This window comes from Nicrophorus vespilloides, unplaced genomic scaffold (assembly GCF_001412225.1).
Source record: "Nicrophorus vespilloides isolate i.1.1-1 unplaced genomic scaffold, Nicve_v1.0, whole genome shotgun sequence".
Classification (NCBI taxonomy): Eukaryota; Metazoa; Arthropoda; class Insecta; order Coleoptera; family Silphidae; genus Nicrophorus; species Nicrophorus vespilloides.
The window spans coordinates 58,541-81,506 of NW_017096372.1; the positions used below are offsets into that span (position 1 = coordinate 58,541).

The 22,966-nt window shown below is 29.4% G+C and overlaps 3 protein-coding genes across 3 annotated transcripts; 1 reads left to right on the plus strand and 2 right to left on the minus strand.

The window, feature by feature from the left end:
• The first annotated feature begins 150 nt into the window (after positions 1 to 150).
• On the plus strand, positions 151 to 3,409 carry LOC108556851. Its single transcript, XM_017913134.1, has 8 exons — positions 151 to 196; positions 252 to 425; positions 480 to 633; positions 734 to 936; positions 1,003 to 1,223; positions 1,274 to 1,530; positions 2,825 to 3,161; positions 3,215 to 3,409. The coding sequence occupies exons 1-8, from the start codon at positions 151 to 153 to the stop codon at positions 3,407 to 3,409; spliced, it is 1,587 nt and encodes a 528-aa protein (XP_017768623.1).
• A 31-nt stretch (positions 3,410 to 3,440) lies between these two features.
• LOC108556852 (protein asunder homolog) lies at positions 3,441 to 6,184 on the minus strand. Its single transcript, XM_017913135.1, has 9 exons — positions 5,823 to 6,184; positions 5,665 to 5,739; positions 5,318 to 5,607; positions 5,175 to 5,265; positions 4,852 to 5,118; positions 4,552 to 4,793; positions 4,179 to 4,404; positions 3,784 to 4,120; positions 3,441 to 3,727 (listed from the first exon to the last, which is right to left on the minus strand). Exons 1-9 carry the CDS (start codon positions 6,054 to 6,056, stop codon positions 3,441 to 3,443), a joined length of 2,049 nt encoding a protein of 682 aa, XP_017768624.1. The 5' UTR covers positions 6,057 to 6,184.
• Positions 6,185 to 7,029: 845 nt separating this feature from the next.
• On the minus strand, positions 7,030 to 8,962 carry LOC108556854 (potassium channel subfamily K member 10-like). The gene is made up of 4 exons (XM_017913137.1): positions 8,725 to 8,962; positions 8,400 to 8,642; positions 7,688 to 7,964; positions 7,030 to 7,628 (listed from the first exon to the last, which is right to left on the minus strand). Exons 1-4 carry the CDS (start codon positions 8,924 to 8,926, stop codon positions 7,223 to 7,225), a joined length of 1,128 nt encoding a protein of 375 aa, XP_017768626.1. The 5' UTR covers positions 8,927 to 8,962; the 3' UTR covers positions 7,030 to 7,222.
• Between the last annotated feature and the right edge of the window lie 14,004 nt (positions 8,963 to 22,966).

The window sequence follows — 22,966 nt, forward strand, 5'->3', positions numbered from 1 at the left end:
GATTTTACTGGAATATGTTTCAACTGAAAGTGCACTTTTTTCTGTGTTTTATAATACTGATTCTATGAAATTTAGTAGTAAACTGTAAAATAGATATATATTTGTTTTTGTTTGTGTTTGCTGGAACGCAGTGTAGTGTCAAATGCAAACATGTGTCAATCTGATAATCAGATACACTTCGACCTAAAAAGACTATGTAGGTATACCTCTGTTATATTTATAGTAAGTAATCGTTACCTCTGTTTGCATAGCGTCCGACTATCTTCTGGTAGAAGACACCGGACAGGTAGAGTCCACATGGATTTGCTTCCGGAAGAACGTGTCGCTCAGCCCGGAAGTGCTGAATAATTATATAACGGATATTTTAAAGTGCTGCCTGACTCATAGCGTGGATTCCTACAAAATTCATTTGAACCGAACGAAAGGTACATTTAACTGGGAATGATACGTAATACGATGTGCAACCAGTTGTGTTGCAGGTGCGAAACTAATCAAGAAAGTCGCGAATAGAAGCAATTACACTGATTTAGCAATTCCACAAATTATAGGATTAATATGGTCAGCCTTGAGTGTAGTTCATCATTTTCACATACGGATAATCCCTGGAAATTCGTACACATCTTGGGCAAGAAGGTATCAACTTTAGTAAATATATTATTCCTAATTTATTAACGCTGAAACATATTTTTCTTGAAATATGATAAATCTTATTAATATTTTGGGTATTTATTAGAAAACATTACAAGAATGCTATCTCAATCTACGAAAAATTGCTACTAATGCTATTACCAAATCTATTCACTACAGTCATTCAAGCTCTGATCACGTTCTTCAACGAATCCAAAATTTGGGAATTGGAATCATTAATTGCGATTTTACTAAAAAAAGTTCTGGAGATCTCCAAAGACAATGAGAATGTAATCAAGAATTTAATAGGTGAATGTGCTTGTGTGCAATATGCAGATTGTTTAATTCATTTGATTTGATAAGATATTGTTGTAGAAAGCGATAACATCTTGGACGCTCGATGCGTGTTGAGAGTAATATACAGTTTACTTTGTTACATCGATTGGATGGAAATGGATGATTCAATGGTGCCAAGAATGTTGGACCTCTACAAGTTATGCACGGTGAACGAGTATTACTTCGATCTCCGTAGCGGTTACGAGGTGTGCCTGAGGACGCTGTTCAACAAGATGATGCGAAGGGATATTCTGAAGGCTGTAAATGGTCGATTGATGTAATATACCACAGGTGATTAATACCGTTGCAGATTCACATAATGCTTGAGTGGACGTTTACAATGGATACCAACGATACTGATGTTATTGAGTATGCTAGTCTCTTGGAATACGCTGCCAATTTACGAGACGACGCCGAGGAATATAATCACAGGATTACGGACGAAATTTTCCCACTCCTCCTCGAATTGATTTCCTCCGTTAATGTTTACTTAAATCTACTAGGATGTAGGGTCTTATTTTTTCTGCTCAATAGGAATAATAACATTATACAACTTATGCATCCAAGGTATGTATATACATTATACAGGTAATCCTCATTTTACGACCTAGTTCTGAACGAAACGATTGATAAGCGAGAAGCATGGACAGGTATATAGGCTCATTGTAAAATTATAAAAATATGCAACAAAATTCAAATGTATTCATAATACAGATTGAAAATTTATTGGTCGTAAAGTGAGGTGTACCTGTATACAGTATATAAATTAGTATTAGTAAGTACAGTAATGTACGTTCTTTTTGTTCGCACAAACGTACTGTTCATATGAATAGAAATTTTAATTTAATAATTCGTTCTTTAGGAAATTTCTACGTTAATATGGTCAGTTATGTAAATAATGTACATTAAATGAAAGTTTACTACATTACAGATTATGAAAAGAATTAGATATTTATTTATTCTTCTTAGTTAAAGTATATTGCATAAAGTATATTTTTGTTTTAAATTTTAGTTGTTACATTCAATTTGTTGAATTTAAGCCAAAACTGTTTTAGTTCAAATAGATGATGAAAACTAAATAAAACTACAATAATTTTATTAAATAATCTAAATAGATTTGGAACGTAAATATAAAAGCAAAATAAAGAAATGTTACCTCAGTTTAAATCGTGAAAGAAATTAAAAACAAGTACTTCTATTTTAGAATGAACAGATGTATAATTGTTTCAACAACATCTTACATGTGTTTATGCGTTCAATACTATAATTCGTGAATTTGATAAGCGTCGATTTCTTTATGAAATTTCTAAAATTATAATTTAATTTAAGCTTCATGAGTATTTCATTTTAAAAGAAAGCAGAAATACAGGCACGTTCAAGAAATGATTTTTATAAGAGCTTAAATATCAATAAACAATGTTCAATATTTGGACTTTCTACCTTTACCAAATTGGTTAACGTACATCACCGAGTATCAGTGACAGGTTTTCGCACAGGCGCAGGTGGCGACTCTTAAATCAAGTGGGCCTCACATCTTAAAATGGTAGTATTTGGGGATAACCCAAATACTGACCTTCGAGAACGGACACTCCACCTCTTTTCACCATTATTTAACTATTTAATAAAAAAAATATTTAAAATAGAAATATTTTGAAGGCTTCAATATTAACATGCGCCTGTGGCCTCAAGTGTTTAATCCGTTACTGCTGTTTATGTAATAACTTTGGTACTAAAGAGCTATTGTACAAATCCCAAATGATCAGAGGATAACTAAATATCACAATTAGTTTAAAAGTTATATGGACTGCGGAAAAGAATATAGTAACATTTCATATAATAATTAAAATTATTTCCGCTTTAGGCCATTTTTTAAAGATGTTATAGTGGATATAAACATAGGACAATACAGAGTGAGCGATAAAAGATTCCTGCAGCGGTACCACTCGCCCCTTCACAATAGTCTGATGAAAGCAGTAATAAACCACGGAAGCAGCAAGATCAATTTGGAATGCACCTTTGCGTGTATAGCCTTAATTATCGTCGAGGTGCCTTGCGGTTACACGGCCTCTGCGACTGTGTGCCTAGCTATGGCCCTACAGGAATACGCCCTAATGCTAGACTGTTGCCAGAAGTCATATAACATCCACGCTTGCGTCATGTTCATTATGACTTTAGTTTGTTACGTCCACAAAGCTCATGTACATGAACAAACACATTAATTGCCAATTGCCGATCATTCATCTATTTCCAGGTGTTTTACGATTACGTGAATACAATTTTATCGAGACGCGCCCAGGTCGCACCGTTTTTAAATCCGCCGTTAAGCGTCATCAATCGCAACGATTCAAACTATTTCAGTTATAAACAGGAATTGTTCTTCGAAGATTGGGAAGCGCGATACGGGCTTTGGAAGTGCTTCATAGCAAAAGAACAGGATTCCGAATAATTATACACGTTTTTTTTTAAATAAAATATATTTATTCAATAACCATGGCTTCGCCTTTAACAACTCTTTCATTGTCCAATTTCATGTTAGGATACAGTTTCACTTTGAGACTATCCGGGTCCCTTCCATAAAAGTCTGATCGCGGTTTAACCTTTGATTCTTGATTTGCAAATATGTCGAATAGTGATTTCTGGGAGTAAATGCTTCCTGATCCACGCGTGGATCGAGAAATTGGAGAGACTATACTTGCAAGAGGAGGGGGCGACATAGGGGAATCCGTTGTTGCTCTTATCACTGAGGCTCTTTGATGGTCAGGTTCTATAAAATAATGTTTATATAATCGCAATTCAAGTAATACAAAATTATCTCCTTACCTAATTGATCTAATTCCCTTAAAGCTTGATCTAGTTCAACTTTGTCACTCAGTTTATCTTCTGCACGGTATTTGTGGCAATCCTTCAAACAAATGTACACGGACGTGTGGTTCTCAGTGTGCTGATTACTCTTTAACAATGTTTCTAATTCTTTCCACATTATTTTGTACTGATCTTCCCGCTTTTGCCCTTTGATCCTTTGGCCCGCATTAGGTATAGGCAGAATCTCGTGTTTAGACTCCAAACTAAACAATTTGTAAACCACTTGTTTGCATTGTCGCACCTCCTCATCGTTCAGTTTATCTTTCGTGATTGCCGTCCACAAAGGATCAATGAACTAAACACAAATAAAATATTAATTATTTTGAATGTTAGGATTATTTAGGATTTAATACCCCTTTCAGATTGAAGATTAACGTTGAACTAATGGTTAAAGGCCAGTATTTAGTATGTCTGGTAAGACGCTCAACCATCTTACTAGTGGGCGGTTCATTTTGATATTGATTTTTTAATGGAAACAGCCTATTTTGTTTCATCAGGTCACCAAAATCTGTTATTCTGTAATCCGTTACTCGACCTCCACATCCTTCTGAAATCGACGGTGGATCCTCCAAAACAGATCTAAAAACAAATATATTAGTTTATCAATTTAATCCATCTTTTCGTTTGTACAAACGTACATGACGTTCATACGAACAAATATGTATTATATACATAATAATATTAAATATGTACGTTAAGTGAGCTCTAGTAGCTTTCAAGTCTTACCTAGCAGTGCAAAGTGTATGTATGAATATTTCACCACCATGTGCAGCCAATAGATGACTGGTAATTTTCCCGCCACTTTTCCTCGCCATCTCCAACATTACAGACCGACCATTTAACAGGAAATTGATTAAACAAAGAGATGGCCTTGAGTTTACATCAACTGGGGTTATCCTATGCATAGAAGTGCAATTCTGCATTTCTGATGCGCTGCAACTCCTTGGAGTGCACCATTTTAAAGTCACCTACAAAACATATTTAGAATTCGTTTTTTTTTCATATTTTTGATCATATTCAATTTACAGTTTCGTATTCCAATCCTTCTTTGATTGTCCTGATTCCAGCGACATCTGCGGCATTTCCTTTGAGCATCGCCGTATGTGCAACACTCGCATGGTATATTTCAACATCATAGTTTGCAGATGAACTCGCATTCTGCTCTTCTTTCATTGGAATACCAGTTACTGTAGTACTAGCTAAATTGTAATGTTGCAGAATTAAGGTACTCAATTTTAATGATATAAGTGTACATTTAACTGAATGCACTTCAGTTGTTAAAATTGGAGACCACTAAAACATATTTATATTAGGATTGGAAAAAAATATAAAAGCACTTTAATACTTACAACTTTTGGTGGATGATTATTTACATGTGATTCAATTGAAATTGGAAAAGTGTTTATAATAACTAAATGGCAGTGATCAATATGTATGCATCTAAAAAATATTATCTTAATAAATTGCATTAACGATTTTCTGTAATAATTACGTGTCATTAATTGCTGTTTTGTTGTGTTGTTGCAGTACATTGTGGAATATTTCTTCCAGTCTTTTCATACTGTCATCATCTCTAGCTGAGGTAATACAAACTACTCTGCAACGATTTATAAATTTAGTTGATCCATTGGCTGATGAATTGGCCATTTTCTCCACTTGCAACTCTGTTATTTCACTTAAGGCATCAATAGCTGTTCTTAAACCATGAATTATGGTAAATTCAGGAGTATTAACAGTTCTTGGTGGTGGAGGTACACCAATTAATGACATGCCATTCATAATCTACAAAATTAAAAATGTTCACTGATTGATTCCATAATGTATTAATTATTTACTTACATGATTTAAATTTTGTTGAGTTGTTACCCATGTGTTTAAGATGTGAGCAACTGCATCACTTGCAATAAATCGAATCTACAAAAATATTAGCAATAAATAAAATTCTTTATAGAAATGTCACTTATTAAATGCAATATTTAAGGCAAATTTGTATTTACCAATTTTCCTGTAGGAAATAGATCCCAAACTATGCGACAGTACTCTATAGAAGCTTCAACACTGCATGTCCAAAGAGATTTTGAGATTGGAGGCACTTGCAGAAAGCCAGGAGCCCTAGATTTTATGAAATCAAACTCAATGTGCTGTTCACTTGATATCCCAAAGTATGGGGTATGATCCAAAACAAACACAGTTTTGTGATTTGCAGGATATAAATTTGCATTTGGAAACATTTTGGTTTTGTTCTCTCAAACTGATGTATCGAAAGAAACAATTCAACAAAATTCGCTTCACTGAGGATTCACCATCATTCACCATCCTTTTATAGGTTATATTTACATCTTAATCATAAAACCATAATAAACTTTGCAGTGATACCACAACAAAATAGTATGTGTATTTGGTTGCCTAATATATATAGTTGTGTTTTGATGAAGAAGAAGAAGAAGAAAAAGCAGATGGTGACCCGACCAAAACGTGCACTAACAAAATTGCGCAGAACAAAAGCGCTTTTGTTATTGTGTTGAAGTAGATACAGGTAGATTATATTACCTCTACTTACATCAATTTATAGTTACAATCAATTTACATGAAACAGAGTTTTATTTGAAACGTTTAAAGGTATAATTGAAAACATACACACTATTATCAATTAAAGCAATTTATAATAAATATTTCTTTCTTATTGATCAATTGATATTATAAACTATGATAGGAATGATCTATGAGGTGAAATTACTTAATTTAAAATATCAAGACATTTTTGTATCAATTATATATTGTTAAATAAAATAAAAGTATTGAAAATATTAAATAATTAACAATATTTTAATATTTACGTATATTCAATGAAGAAGAATTTAGAGGAGAAGTTAAACTATTCCATACAAAGGAGGAATGTTCAGATTCTCTTTTAATTTTACTTCTCGATAGTTGTAAACTGCAGAAATAATAAATTTAAAATATTCACCATTAAATATTATTAGATTAATTATTATGAAAGGTATATCAAATAAACGCAATATTAAATGATGCAAGTCTAAATAGAAATATATTTATTTTAGGAATTTAGTGTTCATTATTAATATAATAGTAAAATTACAGAATATAATGTTGAACATTTTTACATGGTAAAAGGTTCGATCAACAAATCAAAGCAAAATCTAAAAAGAAATATATTTATTTTAAGATTATTTGAGGACATCGAACATCTCACAATACAATACAATGAGAGACGATCAACAAAACGTTTAAAAATTAACCAATATGTACACATGCTTGATATTGTTATGCCTGATAAATATTTCTGATATGAAATCAATTGTTTTAAGTTATTATATTTACAGAGTATATATTTAATTATACTGTTATCCTTTTGATTATCGTCTGTTTTATTGCGTTAGTCCTTCAGAAGTCCGACGTTGATGGCAAACTGCTTGCATTTAGCAGCAACTTCATCGTGGACGAGGCTGAAGCACATTGCAACGATGACGAGTCCAAGAAACAAGTACAGACAGCACGCAAAGAGTTGCATCTGCGAGCTCAGATCTGGACTCTGAGGAATCCTATCGCCTAAACCTATTGTCGTAAGTGCAATAAAACAGAAGTATGCGGAATCCAGGAAGCTCCAGCCGCTGGTTGTTGCGAAAGCTGCAGCGCCTAGGCATATGTATCCTACGAATATGAATATGACTAGGGATGATGGCACAGTAGGCACTGATGATGTCATGTGTGAGATTTGATTGGATACTGATTCAGGTCTATAGATCAGAGGGACTCTAGATGGAGTATCATGTATGCATGTCCTGCAATCAACATAATTTTAATAGTACATTTTATAGATATTTCGTGTGAAATTGAATACCCATGGTCATTTTCATCTCCTTCCTCGTTTTCATCGATATCTGAACTTGCTATTAGACCCATAGTGTTTCTCGTAGGAGTACCATGTGCATGCGCCGGGCACATCTGGGGATCGGCCAACATTTGTCTCACCTGCAATTGCCTGCATCTCCCACGGGTATGACTTGCTCGAACAGTTGCCAGCAACGTCTTCTTTTGGGGTTCTTCATGATGTTCGACAACATGCATTGGCTTATAACAATTATTTTGATTCGGGTTTGTAATCTGAATAACACATTCTAGAAACAAATATAGAATTAATATTTAGTAATAGTTATGTGTATTTCTTGATTTAAACTAGAGAAAGATGTTTAGAAAAAGTATCTTATTTTATCTATATTCAATGATATTTTTGACATTGTTTATAAAATAATTATAATTTAAACTACTAAAAGTTATTATATTATATTGTTCAAGGTCGAACGAGTAAGACATATTAAATGAATAATCAATACTATTTCTTAGTTTCATAAGCAGAGCCATCTAATCCATTAGTCACAGAGCCTAGGGTCTAATATGTTTTTGTGGACCTACGAAAGTTTTGGGAGCCCAAAAATAGGTTAAATCGGAATTCATATTTTTGATAAGTATCGATAAAGGTAGCAGAAAAAGAGTTATTAACATTAAGAAAACATTTATCTTGATATGAATCGTAATGTTTGTTATTAATTTACCTTCATGGGTTCTACAAGAAGCATGTTTCGTTTGATTGTTCGTTGGTGGTCGGTGGTAACCAACAATCGAATTATTTGGCACTTTATGCTTGCAGCAAAGCTTCGAATATCCTTTACGCGCGCCTCCGGCTAAGAGAGAACCAAGGGCGGAGAGGAGAACTAGCATAAGAGGTACACCTATTAGGGCGTAAACGATGGCAACCACTTTTCCGATTGCAGTCCTCGGAGATAATTTCCCATAGCCTAAGCAATAATATTCCGTTAGTTCGAACATAATTATATACGGCAGAAAGAGCAGCCGAAGGGCTCAAACTCCAAAACTTACCGATGGTTGTTAGGAGTGTTAAGGAATAAAGCAGAGCACCTCCGAACGTCCAATGAGGAGAATGGGCCGAACTTGGAGTGCCGTCTGTTCTGCCGGATTCAACGACCGCCCTTTCAAACCTCTTCAACTGCTCAGTCACCAGCTGAGTCCAATTCTTCTCGTACAAAACGTTTAGCCTCTCTGCGAAAATAAAAAAGAACATCCATCATTAGAACTTCGCACTTTTTATTTGCTAAACATAAACTTCTAGACTTCCCGATTCGGCCGGAAATATTAAGGCGTTTGATCGATGAGGGGAAAAAGACACGGCTCCCTCTTTTTTTTTATTCCGATAAAATTGCATTTTCTCGCGAAGTAATCGCGATCTGTTATTTCTTGCTTCAAGTCACGTAGAACTTTCCTTTTTCGTATGACATGCCAGGGATTTACCTTTTTTTCTTTTTCCACGGCTCCGACTGCCTTTTCCGTGCGTGCAAGATCCTAACATCCGATGGAAGGGCTTATAAAACATTTAGCACTAATGCCGCGTGGTATAAAATACAGACCCGAAAATAAGTCTGAACTTATCCAAGCGGGAATTAATATTTTTACGCACCGTAAAATTTCATATATTTTTATGACCTGTATACTTCAGATTTTTTAGCAAGGATATTATGGTAGGAAGATTTGCTTCAATTATCTGCTCGTTCGCTTATACATATTTTAAGACAACCTCTTATAAATATGTATATAGCATCAAAGAAACAAATATGATTAGGGTGTTTCTCTTTTGAAGAAGGTAAAACGAAAGTTTCCAATTTTAATTCGAGCAAATATTTATTTCCGGTTTATATGGAAATACTTCATCCCTGACGGCATCTCGAATGTATCACATTTTCATACACATTGCTTTTTTTTAAGTGAAACTTCAAAGAGCACGGAAATGGTAAACATTCGTACACAAATGAGTTTATTCCACTCTAGTAATATTCAAGAAAAGAAATAAACATTACGTGTAAATAAATTCAATGTTTTTTTTTATTATAAATGTAACTAACATATTACATATAGTTAATATTAATTTAAAAAATTTACTACGAATACATACATAATCCTAAGCTATGAAATTTCATGAAATATCATTTGGTCATTAATTCTTAGAATATTTATTTTATTTGACAGGTTCTTCAACCTGTGTTCCACAGAACCTTTGGGTTCCGGGAAATTTCTGAAGAAAGGTTCAAAAAGCAATAAAATATTGAATAAACCTGTTTTAGTTTATTATTTACAGAGATATTTACAGAGATTGCAGACGCTATAATATAATTTACAAAATAGTTGTAATAGTATAGCAAACTATTTCATACTTTAACTATTTCTAATAGGTACTTTCTTTAAATAACTGTTCTATTTATAAATTAGCAAATTTACTAGAAAACAAACTGATATTTCATTAATTTGTACAGAAAAAAATGTATACAAATATAAGATTTATTGGATATTACAGATTATACGAAAGGTACATTTGTACAACTTTATTGTACTTCATTTTAATGGATTCGAATAGGTTGAATAAAATATTAACACTATAAAAAATTAAAAATGTCTTCTTCGTGTTCAATGGTCATGTGACAAGAAAACATTTACGTATCCAAATGCTGCTATTCTTTGTACAAACATAAATGGATATTAAAGATGAAAGATCAAGTTAAACGTATTCGAAGAGTAAAGTAGCAATATTGGATTCACATAGAATATACAATAAGCACGAACTGTAGAGGAAAATACGAGAATTGGAATCATATGATGCAAAATAAAAGTATAGCAATGCGAAAGATACGGTTCAGAAATATGATACATCATTAAATGGATCTGCGAAAATATCAGATTTATGTGGATATTATAAAGAAAACCATGTACCAAGATTAAGTTATATGATAATCAAAATAAAATCATATTTTAACAATAGTAAAGACTAAAAAGGTACAACATCCTTGATCTCCCTTATAGATTTTAAAATTAGAAGAATGTTTTTAGTTATTTGTTTTTATTGTTGAAATTAATATTTATTTATATTATATTAGATATTTACAAGGTTTTAAATGGAAAACTATTTCGCTCAGTGGTATATTCTGTTGCAGGTCCAAAAATATTTACTCGTTGCCAGAGTTTGGCAGATTGTGAATAATATATTTATTAAAAAAAAATATTTAAAAAAAATCAAATTTAATTAGTGACATTAGTTTGTCAAATATTTACTGTTGTAATGTTCGCTCACGAAAAATTTAAATTTAATATATTTATTCATTAGAGTTTATACGAAAATTGATTTAAACCCGGTTTAACCGGTTTTCTAATTATCACTTAAAAATTCTAACAATATAAAATTTACATCATAGAAAAACGAATATCAATAAATAAGTATAAAATATTATTTTATTTCTTATTTTTATCTCAGAAAATATGATTCTAAAAAGGAAAGAATGTCTTCAGACTATTGCTCAAAAAACGGTTTTATAGTTGGAGAAACCCAGTTTTCGAATTTTAAAAGATTCTTAAAAAAAACGGGTTTTAAAAACCAACAAACCCTATTATTCATAGTAAATAGTGGCGTTTCCCTAAAATAAATAAGATATCTAGAAATTATAGAAATTTAAAAAAAATAGTCAATCAAAAGAACATTAGCCTTCCGCTATGAATTACATATTTTACAAATGATTTTTTAAAATTATGTAAATCTAGTGAAGAAAACAATTAAAAATTGAAAACATATAGACTGTATGACAGATAAATATATTTGTCAGGTGTAAGTTGTAATAGTTAGTATCTTACGAATACAAATATTTATTTTATAAACATAAATTATAAAATAATTTCAACATTTGATAACATATTTGATATTTTCCTTCTTTTTAGAAGTATTTATAATATTTGTGTAGTACTATTATTGATCAGAATATACATCAGAATAAAAATATGTTTTCATTTTGAAATTTCCAAAGTATCATTTCACAATGTCTCTACATCTTTTCATTTCATACAAATATGCACATTTAACGAGTTTTAAATCCCTCGTCGGAAGTAATGCTGTATATATTTTGCAAAAGAAACCGCAAAACCGATTTCCCTCCTGCATATTATTTCGCGGTTGTCAATCACAAAAAGCTTGGATGTGGGGTCCATTAATATTCAACGAGCAAAGCTTCGATTTGTGCAGAATCTTTCTCTCTCTTTCTCGCACATACGTTTATACGAACACGTACACCAACAGTCTTCTTTTTCTCTTATTCGGATGAATGGGTAAATAAAAATATGCACGTCGGTCTTGGCTCACACAGGAATTTATTAAATTATCCTCAATTCCCCGATTCCACCAAAGCTATTTCGCGTCGTTTTCTCCACACCTCGTCTTCTACTCTTTTTTTTCACATTCTTTTCTTTTTTGGAATACCAAAATCAATGCAACTCAGATCAATAATCTGCATATTAATGAATTAAAATTATTTATAATCAATAATGTAATTGTACTTGGATTACAATTACTACAGTATATATTCTAATCAAAACTTTGTAAGCTGTAAAGCTCAAGTAAATGCATTACTACTCCCATTAAAAGTTGTGTCGATAATAACATACATCTTTATAATATAATACGTGTATACAAGTTCCTGAGGTTTTGCATTTAATGAGCATTTGGAAATAGCAAAAACATAATTTAAACTACACTTAACTTTTTCGTTAATTGAATTCCCCGTGCACAACAAATTGATTGAATTATAATATATAATACTTCTTTTCTTTAGTTAAAATAAGGACATAACGTAGTAATACCTTGTTGAGTCGTTAGGATGCGTTCTTAACCCACGAACCAGCATTTAACAAAGTTACATTAACATATTGTAAATCGATACATTTACAGGTTTTTTAGGCATCGAGTAGAACGGATTATATCGAATTAGCGTTAATAGAGAAGCGCTAAGAGAGGTTCTGCAACTAAAATTAGAAAAATAATTATTTTATTAAAACTCGACATAGAAAACAAAATTAAGATCATACGTTCACTGAAATTAAATTCAAATATATATTTGTTGATAGCAAAATGTACGTTTTAGATCAGTTATTCTCAAAGTGGTCTATATTGACCCCAGGAGTCTATGAGAACCTGCATGGGGTCTACGTCAGCGAAAAAAAAAATTGGGGGTCCATGAAATGAAAATGGGGGTCCACGATACTGGATCTCAACATACACTCATAGTACCTATTTACTTACATTATACTATCTTAGAATATAAAGACATATACATTATTTATAAAAGTACCTATGAAGTAAAAACATTATTATATATGTTTATAAAATTGTGAAAGTTGTAGGATATGGGCATTCGCTTTGGGGTCGCAAAACATTTTGAACTTGTAAAAACCTGGAATATAGCGAATTATGGAATTTAGCGAGGAAATTTTTAATTTCCTTTCCATCGTAATACCTAGTGGTAATGGGGTTCAGCGCTGTTACCAATCTCCTAACAAAAAAACGCAACAGACTGCACATCATTAGCCGAGGAGATTTAAGATTAAACCTTACAGAATTGACGCCAAATGTTGATAATTTATTATTTTGTTAGTTTATTTTATGTTACGTATATTTTATATAAAAGATAATTTTTTTTATTTTGAGTAGTTTTAATTTAAATTCAATTAACAAATGTATAAAACTTAACATGTGTTTTTACTTTAAGTTTTTAACACTAAACTTCACTACAGTTAGAAATATATCTGTTCTGTTTCTGTTAAAATTAAAGTTAAAAATTTACAAAAATACAATATCAGGTAAGTAGGGCGAAAACATGGCAAGGGCTCTACGACACAAAAAAGTTTGGGAACCTCTGTTTTAGATCATCGAGTACGTTCTCGCCTAAACAAAGAGAATAAAAGTTTGTGAATGTATTTTGTAATTTTTAACGTTAACTCGTTTAAAAAAAAATAATATCATGGTCTCACTAAAATTAAATTGAAATATTCACGCTCATTCACGTTTATTGAATATCGAGTAAGTTCAGAATAACAAAGAGATATGTATGTACAAACACTGTAAATGCATATATGTTAATTATATATACTTTTTATAAATAGATTAGCTTACATCTTCTTAACGTACTACATATCGTGTACGTTGACTGGGCTGAATGAATAAGTGAAATTGTTAAAACTCTATTGATACAATTTTACCATCATATTACATTAAATTCAACTATAGTACGACACAATCAACATCACAGTCTCACTGAAATCAAATTCAAATATGTATATTATAGCTGTGTTTGACAGTTTGTTTGCTGAATAAAAATTTGTATTTTTTACCGTTCAATAAATTGTATACACTGACTGTGATGATTTTGTATGTAGAATTATTAAAACTCGTTGTAAAAAAAAAATATGGTCTCAATACAATCAAATTGAAAATTTGTATATTAAACCTGAATTTCACAGCAATGTGTACGTTCATTGAACATTGAGTATCTTCAGGTTAATAAAGACTAACTGTGTTCGGCAACAAAGTATAGGTTCATTGAATATAGAGTACGTTTAAGCGAACAAAGAGAAATGTATATATAAAAATTGTAAACACATATATTTATATATAACTTTCGCTTAGCGTACGCTACGCTGATTGGACCAATCAATAATATATCTAAATTTTTAAAGATGAAAATTACAAATCCTTTTAGGGAAGACTAAGAAAGCTATGATAATTATTGTGATAAAGACATAAGTATTTTAATATGAATATGTCTATAATAAATATCTGTAAATGCACATTTGAATTATTGTTAATATTATATATTAAATTTACTTAATGAAATATTATAATTATGCATGGAACCAGTGTGTTTAATTATTCTGATGGATGAAATAAAATTATGCATACGCCATTAATAATAATTATATAACACTTTAAATCGTATCAGATGTTACGTTGTTTATTATTACTTTTCGTTTTTAGTGCAGTCAAAATTTTCCAACGTTAATTATCTCCGATCTGTATTATCGTGCATCGTACCTAAATTTACAAATTGCCGAAAGCGGAAAATACGCGGATGCAAATCCGAGTCCATGATTGGCGCTGCAAATTGATTAACATTTCCGAACATCAATGCTCTTACATTGATGAAGATGCGATTAAGTGAGGAGATTCTACGAGCAGCCACTCTTTCAATCTCTCCACTTTTTTAAAATTCTATCCTCGATTCAATCCATTTCTTTATGTCATTTTTTCTCTCTCTCTGGATTCTTTCATTCTCTCTCGTCCCATTCTACTTACTTTTCCGTTCCAAATAATCCAATTGTGCACATCCACTACCAATTTAACTTTCCTAATCGAATTTAAAATAAACTAAGATATATCTAGTTTAACGTGCACTCGTTATCTATAATAAAATATGTGTTTCGTTAATATTTTTTTTATAATAGTTCAAATTACAATTTTATGAAATAATAAAAATTTATCTAAAATAAATTTTACTTTACTTAACTACATATTATAAATGTCACAGATATTATACAAACTGTATAACAGTTGAAAAGCTTAACTTGAAAGTTGTCCAAATTATTATGTACATACAATAAATATTGAAAATGATGTATCTTTATAGTATTTCAGATAATGTAACGTATATTTTAGCTGAATAACAGTTAAACATTTTTATTTAATTATTAATTATGCATAAAATATTATTAATATTATTTCCGAAAAGATTTACAGATATTTTAATTTAATCAGTCCGGATTCAATATAGTCCAGTTTGAAGATTTCAAAACAAACTCAATTATATTTTAGCAAAATAAGAATAAATTAAAAAAAAATACTACACAAAATTATTTCTATACCTAAAGTTTTAAAGTCCTCGATTAATCCGGTAAACAGTTCCGATAATATCCCGGACCATGCGATGTATTGCTGTATTTATCTATATCACAATTATTTATTTATTGGTATATAAATAAAAACGACTAAATTATTTCTTTTCGTGAGTATTTTTGTTGTAAAACAAAACATGTTATCTAAATCCTTTGTATGTGAACTTTAGCTGTTCCAATGAAGTTAGTTTAAGCGGATTTAGCTTGCATTACTTTTGTTTGATGCGGATATTAAATATTCAAGCAGGGGAATAGAACAGACTAGTCCTATTTTTGTATATAGGCATGCATTTTTATGATGACTTACAATAATGTATAAATAATAACAATACATTTTTAAATTAAAATCTAAAGATAGATTCATTATATTTTCATTATACTTTCGTTGATATTTGCTTTTTAAGTTATGTTTTATATCTGACCATAAGTTTAATATTCCTCCACATCAATATTTAAGATTTTCAACCCTAAAATTAACTTAATTAATTTGTATTAATATTGAACTTTCCCTTTATATCTTGTATTAATAATAATAAAATAATTATATTTACAGCATATTGATTTTATATGTTTTTTACATACAATAATTTTACGGTTTTATATACAATTTTTATCTTTTATAATCAATTCCATTTTGGGACTTATTGAAAAAATGTAATTTTAATGCTAGAATTTATGTTGGAAGTGTTTCATGAAAATTGTGTTATTTCATGAATCCCATGTATTCCCATACGAATCAAAATTTGAATACGTATTGTCTCAAATAATAATAATTTGTATAAATATGAATATTGAATTTTCTGTTTATATCTTATATTAATAATAAAATTATTATCATCATAATATTCAATATCCTAAGTAAATGCAGATATATAATACAATATGGAACGACGATATTATTTTATACTCAGCAACAACGGCTATTTGATGGAGACAACTTGAATGTTCTCTTATATATCAATTTTGAATTCAATTTGGTGATTTCTTCTCTAAGTTATTTTTTCGTTATACTGTTTAAAGCAGCACTAATTTAGGATTTTAAAACCATATAAAAATAACGAACATAATAAGAGATTTGACTCTATAGAGCAGCAATTTTCAAACTGTGACGCGGACTAATTTCAAAAGAGACGCGTAATGTAAATTTCAACAGTTATCTGAATCGCCAAAATTAGATTAAAAAAAACAATCATTTATTTATAAAAATAATTTTGCGTACTAATTTTATAGAGATTACTTTTTTGATCAATTAAAATTTATTTTCTTTCATAATTTTGGAACCGTACATAGTCCAACCATAGTCATTATATTTTGAAAAAAAAAAAGATTATTTTTTAGAAATAACAATATGAAAATATCATAATTTCAAATCAAATTATTTTAAAAGTTTATTTAAATTTTATAATAATTACTTGAGAAATTATATAAATAATCATATTTACATATTTCCTTCAATTTATGCTTTATTTTAGAGAATAAATTTAATCTATGATAACAAAATTCAAATTAGGAATTTTTTGGTAAAGAACGATTTGTATGTTTTTCTTTCAATATTTTTGAGAAATATATTTATTTTTAACATATTACTAAATAATTCTAAAATAACTCAATTATTATTATGATGTAACAAATTATTGTTGAAAATTCTCACCATGTTACGTAGAGTAAATGAAAGTATTTTTCGTTTGCCTTTCTGGTTAAGCTACGATATTAAAACCCACAGTGGAAAATGTGTGTAATATTAAGTTGGAAAATTATGTATGGAATTTTTTTCCTCCTTTTTGCCCGAAGCCAACTCGACGTAGGGGGCTGCCAGTTCCGTGAATGAAAGTATTATAATAAAACGTCGGCTTTCCGCATTTTTTCCCCTTACTTTGGTATTACGTATAAGTGTGAGTGTGTGCATACATGTATGACTTAAAGGAAATATTTTGATGCTGGTGATAAGATTGTGAATTCCTTGCGCAATTGTTTAATTATGCAAAAGGAGAGAAGGCGGGGGCTCCACCCAGGAATTTCTAATCTGAAAGTACTTTTCGGAGTCGACGATGTCCCACGTAATTTTCGTGCATTTTCCTTGCTGCCATCCGACCCCTTTCTGTTAAAATATTAAGATGCGGAAAAAAAATATATAGATATACGCTATGAGCACGGTATATATTGAAAAGAATCAATCATATTTTATTCACGCTCTGAAATCATGGTCCTGTCACTATCAGATATAAATATCGGAAATATATGTTTTTTTTTCAGCATCGGAGAGAAATCTCTCGTATATTGGAAAAAATTCCGAGAACGGCTGCAAATTTAACTAAAAACAAAAGTCTACGCTTAATCCATAAGCAGTTTGTAGGCACTATGAAATATGCAATTACGACAAAATTAAAATCATGCACAACGCGTTGCTCTTTATGTTCCGTATATAATATAATGGTTTTTACAGCATAATGATTTTATATGTATTTTTTATATAAAAGAATTTTACGATTTTATATACAAATTTTATTTTTTTGTAATGAATTCCATTTTGTCACAAATTTGTTTGTTTATTGAAAAAACGTAATTATACTTTTTAATGCTAGATTTTATGTTTGAAATGTTATTTCATTAATCCTTTATATTTCCATATTTCCATGGCATCAAATATTTTACTTTTTAGTATAAAATTAAAAAATATTATACGTATTTTCTCAAATACAACAATTTTCCTATTTCTACTTTGCTTATATTACCAAAAATTATTGTGACAATGTCATCATAGAATTTAAATTTGGTTTTTAAAACCGACGACACCTAAAAACCAAGGTCGTGACCTATCGGTTGGGAATTAGTGCATCATATGTGCCTCATTATATGTCTAAGGATTTTTAAGCAAATTTGCACAACTGTGGTTTTATAAATTTATATAATTATTACAATTAAATGGAAAGAATATACATGTAAAAAAATATATGAATTTGCGAATCTACATAATATAAAACAAATATACTAAAAAATATCGAAGAAATTAGAAAGAGAGGTCTTTATTGAAATATTCTATTGCTATTAGGTTTTGTATACTTCCTATAATGAAGTCCATGAAATATCTATTTGCATTAGTATTTACTTAATGTAAAACATTCTTGAAAATCTAAAATAATAGGAGATAGAACTACTTGTAACCTTCCTTCTAGTGTAATATCCGTCCAGTTTTGTGATTTTCCACATAAAATTGAAGATCAAACGTCTGATATTGGAATTAACTAATTGCATCTGTTTCTGAAGGAAAGTGTGGTTCAAATATTATGAAAATTATATGATGATATTTGGATGAATTCAACGAAAAGATGTTCACTCTTGTACAGGAAAGACTGTTATTATGTGCTGTAAATGATGAACATTCGTTAGTGATTACCTGAAATGGTTTAATTTCTCAAAACATTCTAATTTTATGGTGCTTGCCATAAAACTCCCTATATTTTTTAAATTACCTGCGTTACAGCAATTGTTTATTTATTATTGCATAAAGGTTTTATTTTGCATTTTTTCATTGTTGCAATAGATGTTATTAGTTAGTTACTGATAATTAAACAGTTCTAATTTGTTATTTTTATTGGTCCTAATTTGGGTCAAAATAATAACGACTAATATTTTTCTGTCCGATACATTTATGCAAATTAAATGATTTTCTACCATATTCACTGTCAAAAGTAAAATTAAGTTTAATATAATTATTCTTCAATTTATATAGAATAAATAGATTTAATTTAATTATAAATATTCTTCGTTGCATGTTATATGCATATGTCCAACTTTTTAATTTTATTGTTGTTGCAGATTATAAAGAATTTTAAAACATTCAGTGCAAGAACGGGTCTAAAAATACCGTGCACAATTTATTGTACAAACAGCTCCCAGTGGAAACACGATTAGAAACAATCATTTTTATGAACGGGATACAGTATGTATGGATGTCATCAACGATGAAATATTCATCGACCTGTTCGCAATGAAGAAGCTGTGGTGGCTGTACGACAAAGTGTCAACTTTGATCCATTTGTGTCCTCTCGTGGAAGTGCCTAAGTTGGGCATCTCTAGAATATCGCTAAAACGAATATTGAAACTTGATTTGAAGATGTTTCTGTACAATTCAATTGGCACAAAAATTGTTAGCACGGAATTCTGTACAATGCCTTAGATATGCCAATAAATTATGTGATCGAATTATTTCGAAAAATTCAGATTTCGCTTGGATCCTCGTTTTCCCGATATAACTTGATTACTTTTTGTGGGGAGGGCTTACCAGAATATACCACTAATAATAAACCAGCTTAAATAAAATATTCCTAAATAAATACAAATTTGGAGCCAGAAATACATTAGAAAGAGTTATTACGTGTCAACAAGAAAAAGAGATTTAAAAGAGATTATTTTCCACAGGTATATCAGAAAAATTCGAATAAACTATACTTTCATCGAAAACAAAAATCTAAAAAAAAATACACAAGTTATATCTATTTTACATCAGTGAGTGAAAGTTGGCCTACCTTGTAGAACAAAATTTATAAAGATCTTCAAAATATCAAAATTAAATGTCTAATTAAGTTTAAATAAATAAACCAGGATAAAGTGCATATGCATATTAATTTTGTGAAAATATATATTATTTTGGTTAATGACATAAAAGAAGAATTGTCCTAAATTTTTTATTTACTTTTAGTTTATGTAATTGTATTATAGTGCTGTTTTATATATTAACAATTTTATTTTTTTTAATGTACAATTTTGAGAAGGTCAGTTTTCCGAAAAATATTCAGTTTTATTGTTATCGGCAATAGATAGTTTTATTATTTTATTTCTCTTTTTATAATTGGTACAGGTTTTATTTTTTTAAGTTTTATTGCAGCCACCATAAAATTAGAAACTTTTGGGAAATTCTCGGAATTCAAGAAAGAAAATATTCATCCTTAATCCAGACATAATTAAAGTCTTTTCATCCTGTACAAGAGTAAACATCTGGTTTATTTTTTCTCTTTATCTTAATAAATATTTAAATTTATTACATTTTTATTATTGTAATGTAAATTTTAAAATAAATACAATAATAAATTTTATTTGAAGAATATAACTTACATTTTAGTTTACTATTTATTTTCAAGACCCGACCATTTCATGGAGTTTATATACTACTTTTTGTAACATAATATTCCTTTATATTTTTCTTGTTATGTAGTGTATTCGTAAAATATATCCTTCTCTCCAAAGTTTCAGCAGAAGCTATTATATTGCATGTCTCCGGTACATATTTCTCAACACCTGGTCAAACGCTTTTTTGTTGCAATACTCTAATAAACTGTATAACTTAACTAAATTTATTTGTTATATAACAACACATATATTATACTATTACATAACGTTTAATGTTTATTAATACATATTTATATTTTGATTATTGCAAATAAATGCTTATATTTAAAATAGAAGAAAGATAATAAAATACACCCCAAGTTTAAATTAATTACAGTATGTAATATATGATAGTAATATTATGTAATGCGGTAAACGTATACATAAAGTAAATTTTATGTGACAACTAAAGGGTAACTTTTCCGGATTATCTTTTTCTGTTTCCGGGAAATGGAAAATATTAATCTTAAATATTCAATCTATTTCAAAATTCCTAAACATTAAACATTAAATTGTAATTTATTTTTATGTTATATAAATTGGGACAATATATAATGTAAAATTTGTATTTAGAAATATATATAAACTAATTATTTATGTCTACAGAAAAAATATGATTATATGATATGATATATGATATTTTGTAATCTCAATAATTGGCTACTTCATATATAATAGGTAGATGATCCTCTTGTTGTACATGTTTGCATTTGAAACATTTACATAGTGTTATGGCGGGCTCTGTCGTAGGTGACTATTCTTGATTGGAGTAAATCCACTTTGTGTCAATATAACTTAATAGTTAATTATATTGTAGCATTATTAAATAATATTAATTGTTTTATAAACAAATATTTATAATTTAATATTATTTACACATTTTAGTGATTCCACTTTGGAACTAAGGTCTATCAACCTTTATGTATACCTAATAACTATATCTATTAATATAAATGTTAAAATAATTTTAAAATTGAAAGAAAAAATTAAAAAAAAAAATCAAATTTCACATGAGTTTTTTGAAGACAAATCTCACATTAACGTTCTTTTATATTTCATTCTAATACATGACATTGATAAGGTTACATTTATAGACAAATTTTTGTTGTGATCAATGGTTTGAGGAATTGAAACTTTTGTATTTTTATTATATGTTCGTTAATAATAATAATACCTTTAAACATTACAAATTATAATTAATATTAACTTTGTTAATTTGTTTTACTCTTTGTTAAAATAATAAATAATAAAATTAATTTATTTCATGATTGCGTAAATAAATATAAAGAATAATTTTTATTAATATTTAAAATATAATTGTTTTAAATAAAATATTGAATGACAGCGGAAATTCTGTTATTATTAATTTGAATGAACAACTGAAATGCAAAAAATACAAATGCATAAATCCAATTTAAAAAAAAAACAGAAAATGTGTATTAAAATATAAACTTGAAAATTGACTATTTATATTACAATGAAACCTTGCTTAATGAGCAAAATAAATTGTAACAGTCTCGGATTATGTACCTGCTACAAAACTTGTGTACAATATCATAGTTTATAGCGGACTATACTTTGCAAATATAGTTTGTGTTTGTTGTAAAAGCAAAACCATTATGTATTGTGTCCAGCCATTATATACATTATAGTATATAAAGAAACTATGTACGGTTTTTTTTATAAAAATAAATATAAAAAGTACAGGCGTAAACTCACTTGATTTGATTTGAATTAGAGAAAACCATAAAACACTAAACAACAGTTAAAAAAATGATGACGGGGGTGGATTGTCGGTTTATGTTAAACTATTATATTTTGATATATAATAGCAGGGTTTCTCAAAGTTTTTCACAAACACCTTGTTTATTTTATATTATAGGTAATATCACATAATCAATAAAATTAAAACAAAATGAGAAAAAATATTCATTGTTTATTTGGTAATTATTCTCATTCCAGGTTTTCAGGGAATACCTAATAACTTTTCGAGGAACATAGTTTGGGAAACCCAGTATTAAAGTAATATATTATATAGTATAATATATGTACAAATATTTCAATAATTAAGCATGAATGTTTCAATAACTTAGGAGCTAAAAGACAACGTAAAAATGCAACGCAAAACATTATTGCCTTTTTAAGAGCTTCAGGAGAAATCATGATTGTGAGATGGGAAATG

Excerpts from the sequence above, each read along its gene's own strand:
- LOC108556854 (XM_017913137.1), bottom strand. The coding sequence starts at position 8,926 with ATGTTCTTTTTTATTTTCGCAGAGAGGCTAAACGTTTTGTACGAGAAG. Across the intron at positions 7,965-8,399 it reads TTCTTGTAGAACCCATGAAG|AATGTGTTATTCAGATTACA; the intron begins GTAAATTAATAA and ends ATTTGTTTCTAG. Across the intron at positions 7,629-7,687 it reads GGAGATGAAAATGACCATGG|GACATGCATACATGATACTC; the intron begins GTATTCAATTTC and ends TGTTGATTGCAG.
- LOC108556852 (XM_017913135.1), bottom strand. The coding sequence starts at position 6,056 with ATGTTTCCAAATGCAAATTTATATCCTGCAAATCACAAAACTGTGTTT. Across the intron at positions 5,740-5,822 it reads TATTTCCTACAGGAAAATTG|ATTCGATTTATTGCAAGTGA; the intron begins GTAAATACAAAT and ends ATATTTTTGTAG. Across the intron at positions 5,266-5,317 it reads AAAACAGCAATTAATGACAC|ATGCATACATATTGATCACT; the intron begins GTAATTATTACA and ends AATATTTTTTAG.
- LOC108556851 (XM_017913134.1), top strand. The coding sequence starts at position 151 with ATGTGTCAATCTGATAATCAGATACACTTCGACCTAAAAAGACTAT. Across the intron at positions 197-251 it reads CTTCGACCTAAAAAGACTAT|CGTCCGACTATCTTCTGGTA; the intron begins GTAGGTATACCT and ends CTGTTTGCATAG. Across the intron at positions 426-479 it reads TCATTTGAACCGAACGAAAG|GTGCGAAACTAATCAAGAAA; the intron begins GTACATTTAACT and ends GTTGTGTTGCAG.